This window comes from Hippopotamus amphibius, chromosome 7 (assembly GCF_030028045.1).
Source record: "Hippopotamus amphibius kiboko isolate mHipAmp2 chromosome 7, mHipAmp2.hap2, whole genome shotgun sequence".
NCBI classification, from domain to species: domain Eukaryota; kingdom Metazoa; phylum Chordata; class Mammalia; order Artiodactyla; family Hippopotamidae; genus Hippopotamus; species Hippopotamus amphibius.
In genome coordinates, this window is record NC_080192.1 from 48,640,247 (window position 1) to 48,648,386 (window position 8,140).

The following is an 8,140-nucleotide window of genomic DNA, read 5'->3' on the forward strand; positions in this document are numbered from 1 at the left end:
TTCTCTGCCATCCCTAAATGCTGTATTTCATAAATAAATAGCAGGGAGGAGAAAAAATTCCTTTTTTTTTTTTTTTTTTTGTATTTGAAAGGAAAAGAAACAAAACAGTTGAAAAGGAATCTATTATTAGTGATTATTTGAAACAATTGATGGTCTAGTGCTTTGCTGTTCAACATGGTAGCCTCTTGCCACATGTAGCTATTGAGCATTTGAGTCCAAATTGAGAGGTGTCTTGGGTATAAAATGCACACCAGATTTCTAGGATTTAGTATGACAAAAATAATTATAATATTTTATTAATATTTTTTGGTATTGATACATATTTTTAAATTATTTTTCCCTGTTTCTTTTTACCTTTAGTAATGGGGTCATTAGGAAACTGGCTTGCATTATGTTTCTATTGGGCATCATTGGTCAGAGCCACATAAAGTTGTGGTAGATATTATATTAACCATCTTTGATGAAGGGCTTCCTATCACATTGGTTTTCTAACCACATTCTTTCCTTGCTTTCTGGTCATTTGCAAGAAAAATTTTAAGAGGCGCCTCCCTCTGTAAAGGTTTGAGAGCCCCTAAAATTTCCTTTTTTACTCGCTTCCGGCCACAAATGAATGATCAATGTAATCTCTGGATGAGGAGTCAACATTTTACAAGAGCAAAGGTAGGAGGGGCACAAAAATTTCCAATCCCTGGATGGTGTGAAGTGAAAGTGCTTTCAAAGGATCCCACAAGAATGGCACGGGTGGGCATAATGGGTCTGTCTCCTCGTCAAAAGACCCAAGGAGTTGAAAGGAAACTCTAACTACAACACCAAAATGCCACAAAACCATAGTTATTAATACCAACTAACTAGCATCTCTGTCTATCTGTCACCATCTCATCTTAAAAAACTTGTGAAAATACGTAATCTTGATGAGACTTCAACTAGGTATAAATACCAGCAGCAAAAGGAGACACAGTACATTTTTCTGATCATCTGAAGATCAGCTATTAGAAAAGAAAGATCAGCTACATCCTTGGGACCTGATCAACTTGACACAGGAGCTACTGATTTCAACTACTTTGGCCTAACTCTCTCTGAAACAATGAAATATACGAGTTATTTCTTAGCTTTTCAGCTGTGCGTGATTTTGGGTTCTTCTGGCTCTTACTGCCAGGCTCCATTTTTTAAAGAAATAGAAAACCTAAAGGATTATTTTGTAAGTATAACCTTTTAATAATACTTGCTTGTGGTTGAAATGACTGATGTTTGATGTTGACCTGGAACTGTATCTACGATGGGCTCTCTAGTCCACAGTCACCTTGAGAAGACTTGGTGTTATCGTGACTGTTTGTTGGCTGGATGTGTTTTATTGATTTAATGATCTAGATATTGCTCTAGCCCTCTGCTCAGTTTGCTATAGTGATTTAGTGGGGATTCATGAATCCTCCAAAGGATGGGCATAATATGGGTATAAATCATAGTGTTGCTAATTTTATGGTGAGAATCCATTCAATTATGATGTCAAGTAGTAAGCATACCGAAAAAATGACTAGGTCTTAGTTTCTGATTTCTCAGGCTACTGTGATAGTGATGGTCAAAGGTCAAGATTAGCATTAAAAATGGTCACTTGAAGATGAGATCCTTAAAGCTTTGGCTTAAAAAATCACTTACAGGTTTTGTTTTGTTTTGTTTTTCTCCAAAAAGTGGTTTTAAAATTTTACTGCCCCATCTAGATTGTCTGTGAATTACTCTTGGACTCAGTCACTTGCTGAGATTTTTTTGTAGGACTCATAATCTGGCTTATATTTAAAATTTTGTTTTGCTTTGTTTTATGAGTTTCTTAAACATTTTACTTATGGTTAATTAAAATAGTTTTTGAATTTTAAATATTTTCCTATATGTCCAAAATTTAGCTTTATAATTACGGCTGGAGCTATCTTTTAAAACTGACATAATACCTTACAGGAGGACACAGGTAGAGGTTATAGAAACCTGTACCATAGGGGGGCAGTATTTTATAGTGAGATGGTTTTGCTGATTTTTATTTTACTATACCTAAAAATACTTTCTTTTCCTTATTATAGTTATTTGGGACAACTGAAGTATCATCAGCCTTGTTGAGTTCATTTGTGATGTTATATTAGTAAATAAGAAAGCTAAAATAGCATGATAGTCTTTGGCTATATAAAACGTGATAGCTTTTAAGAATACTTATTAGAACTAAACAGAGTATTGAAAAGAAAATCAGTGAATATCGTCAGCATCCAAGTTCAATAAACTTGAAGTACATTTTTAGGGCAACTTACGGACTAATTGTAAACCAATTTTTTTCTGTTTTGTTTTTTTTCTCCTCCAGAATGCAAGTAACCCAGATGTAGCTGATGGTGGGCCTCTTTTCTTAGAAATTTTGAAGAATTGGAAAGATGTAAGCTGAACATTTCCATTTGGCTAATTTTCCTGTTGCTTATTTTCCGATGGATAAATTCACATCGACTTCTCTTTGTGCCTTTTTCTCCCAAGGAGAGTGACAAAAAGATAATTCAGAGCCAAATTGTCTCCTTCTACTTCAAACTCTTTGAAAACTTGAAAGATAACCAGATCATTCAAAGGAGCATGGATATTATCAAGCAAGACATATTTCAGAAGTTCTTAAATGGCAGCTCTGAGAAACTGGACGACTTCAAAAAGCTGATTCAAATTCCGGTGAGATGATCTTAATTCTTTCTTTGGTTTCATTGTAGAGGCTCTTGCAAAGCACTTCATTCCCAGCAAGTAGAAAGTATCTACTGGGTACAGCTGTTAAAACTATGAAATGAACCTGTGGTCCAAACTCTTTTTTACCAATTCTGTTTGTGCTTTGGGTGGAGTATTAAAAAACAGTTCTCCCATTGCCCCTTGTTTGTTTCTCTTGCTTTGAATAGGAGGTTGCATGTCTTAATGGAAAGAGCAGTGGGAGGGCGGGGGAGAAGATGTGTGCTCCTCCCAGCTCAGCCACCAAAGAAATGTGTGACCTCAGATGAATCACAGGCCTGGCTGGGGCTATTTCCTCATTTTAAAAGGAGCCTGTTGTGTTCACTATAATTTCTATGGTCTCCTTTGCTCTAAAATTCTACAATGCTGTGGATAGAAAATGAGAATGAGATAGGAGAAAGGTATGGCCTTTGAGGAGACAAAGGCCCTCCTACTATTAGATTTTGATCAAGCTCTCAGATTGTGTAGCCCAAGTAGAGGTGAGAGTGTTTATTTTTAGAAAAGAAAATAGGTAGAATTTATACCTATGAGAGAATTGTCCTATCAACTTTTGGATACTAGAACATCTCGGCTGGAGAAATCCTTAGGCTCCTAAGCTTTATCTTATCAAATTGTCTTGAGTCTTCTAGAAGCTGAAAGATAACTTTGAAGCATAAAAACAAGTCATATTTTCCAAGATTTCATCTAAGAGACAAAGACCTCCAGACTTTTTTTTTTTTTTTTTGGTGGGGGGATGGGGGTGCGGGTGGTTGTGTTTGGCTTTGGTATAAATAGGCTTAAATGAGAAGAGGAGGGGGTCCTCTTATGACTTGTGCTCTCAGGATTTGTGCCCAGCTCTCCCTATAACTGGGTCTGCCTCTCACCAGTCTCACATGAGCTCCCTGGAACTGAAATATGTGCTTGCTCTTTAAGATTTCTCTAGTCTCCAGTACGTTAGATGCTATAAGAGTGGCTTGGAAAAATTATAAGACCATTACTACTTCCACTGGTAATGTTTTCCAGTGTTCAGCATATCTCCATTGGTTGCAGGCTAGAGAATGAAAAAGCACTTGTTCCTAACCCAGTGCTAGCCCTGGTTTCCTATACAGTGCTGGATGTCTCTTAGTTTCTTGGTGATACTTTGAACACTGGAAAGTGCAATTTATCACCTGTAAACACACAGCTGGTAGAAACTGTTCTACTCTGCTGTAACTGGGCATTGAAAAAAAAAATCTGTTGGTCCCATGCTTCTGGAAGCTCCAAGCCTCTTGCTTCACAATGGGCAACCTTTAGTGAGCTCTCAACTATTGTCTTCTTTTGCTTAATTGCGAACATATTTAAGGGATGTTATGCCTTTTAGTCCTGTAGCCTAGAATCTCCTAGTCATTCTCAGAAATGTGGCAAGATGATTGTAGTGTCTCCAGCTTTAGAAAGAAATCTAGTGGCAGAGCAAAGATAAAAGTGAATGGTCCTCACTTTATGAAGCAAGACTTCACCTAAATGGTCCTGTTGGGTAGAGTGAGAAAATAGTTCAATTCGCTGGCATGGAAGGCAGGGTACTGGGAAATTTGCTTTCATCCCTAATTTTAAATGTTATTACCAGCAATTGATTATTGCCATATAAATATGATCAGTGTTCATTTTTAATTCCGTTATGGAAATGAGACTGACTTAATTTGGGGGAAATTAAAAATTATGATTTTTATCCATCTTGGACTTGGTGTTTACAAAGTACTGAACCGATATCAGTGGTTTTCAAACTTCGGTGGTGCCTGAATCACCTGGTGATGTTAGTAGCTCCACAATGGCCCAGACCTAGTCTGATTTCATACACCTGAGTGTCTGAGTTCTTCATTAGGTCTCCAGGTTATTCTTCTACATACCAAAGGTGAGAGCCATTGGGTATAGTAACTCATCTGATATTTACAGCCAAGACTAAGTACAAAGTGACAGAAGTTATAGAGAGTCTAGAGGTCATCTAAACAATCTCTTCATCGTTTAGAGGAGAAAACAGAGATTTGGAGAGGTTAAGTGACTGGTTTAAAATCAGGTGTATTACACACACAGAATTCAAACCCACATTTTTTGTCACTCCTTCAGTGCTCTTTTCACTTTGTAATTTTCCGAATTCTGTAGTGGTAAATTTAAGGATGTAATGTGCCTCACCATGTTACAGTACAACTAGCAATTTAATTTTAATTTTAGTCTTAATCACTGAAGAAACCAATGTTACATATTAAGGTAATATATGGCTAGTGAAAATAATTTATTTGAAAGGAATACTTCCACTTTCTTGGACCATGACAGCAGAATATCCTAATGACGTGTGTGCCTGAAATTAATTTTGCTGTTTTCTTTTTCAATAGGTGGATGATCTGCAGACCCAGCGCAAAGCCATAAGCGAACTCATCAAAGTGATGAATGACCTGTCTCCAAGATCTAACCTCAGAAAGCGGAAGAGAAGTCAGAATCCATTTCGAGGCCGGAGAGCGTCGAAGTAATGGTCGTCCTGCCTGCAATATTTGAATGTTTAAATCTAAATCTATTTATTAATATTTAATATTATACATTATTTATATGGGGAATATATAGACTTATCAAAGTATTTATAATAGTAACTTTTATGTCATGCAAATGAGTATCTATTAATTTATGTTATTTATAATTCCTGTATTCTGTGACTATTTCACTTGACCCCCCTTTTTTTTTTCTGACTAACTAGGCAAGTCTATGTGATCATAAGGCTTAATCTCAGGGGCCAGCTAGGCAGCTGACCTAAGCAAGACCCTGTGGTTTGTGCATTTATTTCACTTGATGATATAGTGAATGCTGATAAATGAAATGATGCCATCCAGTTGCTGCCTATTTAAGACTATGTCTGCATTCTGAGCCACTGCTTTAATGGCATGTCAGACAGCACTTGAATGTGTCAGGCGATAAGACTTGTCCCCTGATAAGAACCTAGCATCTCATTTCATCTCATGCCTGGTGCTTCAGAATATCATTGGCAATTCTGATTGTACCCAAATGGAAAGTAATACATTTGTTTAGGTTTATCAATATTTAATATATATGAATAAAGTATAATTTCATAACTATTTATGCTGTGTCAGACTTTTTCTAAAGTGGGGACTAGGTTAAATGAACCACAGACTAATGAGTTAGTAGAAGGAGAGTCATTTTTAGCTGTGGAAATATTAGAGTTGGATTAAGATCCATTAAAGTTGGTGTTTCTCTCCACTGACGATTTGTTGGTTTCTAGGGTTCCATTTGGTAGCTGTTTGAGTTCTCTCTCCAAAATACGGATTTAATTATGTAACCATTTACTCCAGAGTTTCTGCTGTGGAAAGTAGTCCAAACTGTTTAGCTTGGCACACAAAGATTTATTTCTACTTCCTCCCTCAACTCCCCATGGCATCCTTCATCTTGGTATCCCCTATCTCCTCTGGCCACTTTGGGCAAACACCACTGGCTATGGAATAGTGAGTGGGAACTCTAGGGAGAGAGGCTTGGATTGGAATCTTGGTCCTGCCACTACAAATAGTGTGAACTTTATATTCTCTAAGCTTCAGTTTCCTTGTCTGATAAAGAAGAATAATTGTGCCTTCCTCATAATATTGTGGTAAGAGTTTATTCGTTCATTCAAGAAATATTTACTAGAGCACCCACTATGTGCCTGGCGCTGTTCTAGGCACTTGAGATACATATGTGAACAAAACGAACAAGGATCCCTGCCCTTGGGGAATTTAGAATTTAGCAAAGGGGAGACAGATAATAAACAAAATACATGATATGTTAGAAAATTGCATGGTATGTTAGAAGGTGATTGGTGCTATGGAAAAAAAGTAAAAAGGAATGGGGAACTGGGAAAACTACCGGTGGGACAGAGCAAATTGGTTAGAGGTTTAAACGGAGTAAATATAGTTGGCTTCATTAAGACGATGACATTTGAGGAAGCACTTGTAAGAGCTAAGAGAGGATCCTGGGCAAAGGGAACATTTTTGCAAAGGCTCTAAAGTGGAAACTTGCCTTGAATGGTAAAAGAAGAGCCAGTAGTCCTGTGTGGTTGGAGCAAAATGAGTCAAGAATAACTCTAATTTTTTAGCTGAGCAGCTAAAAAATGAAGTCATCAAATGAGATGGCGAAACTGGAGTGAGCAGGTTTTGGGTGGAAAATTAGAAATTCAATTTTGAATGGTAAGCTTAAGGAGTCCATTAGATTTCAAAGCGGAGATGATGAGTAGGCTATTGGATAGATCAGTCTGAAGGTGAGAGAGAACTCTGGACAGTTGGCATAAATTTAGGAGTTGGGTGTATAGCAGGTATTTAAAGACCTAGTACCAGTTGAACTCATGAAGGTCATGAATTTATGTAGTGAAAAGAAGGAAAGCAAAGTATTGAGTCTTAAGGTATGCTATTATTAAGAGGCTGGGGAGAGATCAACCAAAGAGACTGAAAAGAAATGGCTGGTGAAGTAAAAGGACCACCTAAAAAATGAGGTGTCCTGTAAGCCAAGTGTAGAAAGCATTTCAGGAATAAACTGTGTCAAATGCAGTTAAGTCTGGTCAAATGAGGACTGAGAACTGAACACTGAATTTAGGAACATGGAGATTCTTGGTGACCTTGGACAAGAGAAATTCTGATGGAGGGTGAGGGTGAAAGCCTGATTAGAATGGGATTAAGAGTGACATTGGAGACAATGAACATGGATAACTCTTTTTAGAAGTTTTGTGTGTGTGTGTTTGCTTTTTGGTTTTTGGTTTTCAGGTTTTTTTTTTTTTTTTCCTTTTTTGCAAAGGAGAACAAAGAAGGAATAGCTGTCAGGATAAGACATCAAAAGAAGTTTTAATTTTTTTAAGTTGTTACTTTTAAGATGGAAGAAGAAATAGTACATTTACGTATTGATGGAAATGATCTAAGAGAAAAATGATAGATGATATAGGAGAGAGAGGAAAGAACTGCAGAGTACTTCCATGAGTAAGAAAGAGAGGTAAACTGAGGATGCAGGAGGAATTGACTTTAGGCAGGTGCACAGAAAATTTATCTTTGCTCACAGGTAGGAAGTAAGACTACATGGGTTCTGATGTTGGTAGTTGAGTAAATGTGGTGGTGAAAACTTTTGGAAATTTTAACTGGTTGTTTAAAGTTTTCTCAGTGAAATAGAAAGCTGAGAGTGAGGTTCAGGGAATGTTGGGGGCTTGGGAGAAGCAAAATGGATGGATCAGGAGAATGCAATGTAGATTGCCAGGCAGCTTTAAGGGCCCACTTGAAGTTCAAGGTCATGAAATTAAGGAATACTAGTTGGTGTAGTTGAGTGTTTGTCTCCACCCATATAGAGCTGTGGGTGAAGATATAGAGTAGGCAGACAATTATATTCAGCAGACTTTGATTTGGCCAAGCAAGTAGGATAGGGAGAATGAGGACAAGGA

At 37.3% G+C, this 8,140-nt stretch overlaps 1 protein-coding gene across 1 annotated transcript; it reads left to right on the forward strand.

The window, feature by feature from the left end:
- The first annotated feature begins 994 nt into the window (after positions 1–994).
- IFNG (interferon gamma) lies at positions 995–5,809 on the forward strand. The gene is made up of 4 exons (XM_057741545.1): positions 995–1,198; positions 2,339–2,407; positions 2,503–2,685; positions 5,079–5,809. The coding sequence occupies exons 1-4, from the start codon at positions 1,085–1,087 to the stop codon at positions 5,211–5,213; spliced, it is 501 nt and encodes a 166-aa protein (XP_057597528.1). The 5' UTR covers positions 995–1,084; the 3' UTR covers positions 5,214–5,809.
- Positions 5,810–8,140: the final 2,331 nt, after the last annotated feature.

Excerpts from the sequence above, each read along its gene's own strand:
- IFNG (XM_057741545.1), top strand. The coding sequence starts at position 1,085 with ATGAAATATACGAGTTATTTCTTAGCTTTTCAGCTGTGCGTGATTTTG. Across the intron at positions 1,199-2,338 it reads AAAACCTAAAGGATTATTTT|AATGCAAGTAACCCAGATGT; the intron begins GTAAGTATAACC and ends TTTCTCCTCCAG. Across the intron at positions 2,408-2,502 it reads TTTTGAAGAATTGGAAAGAT|GAGAGTGACAAAAAGATAAT; the intron begins GTAAGCTGAACA and ends TTTTCTCCCAAG.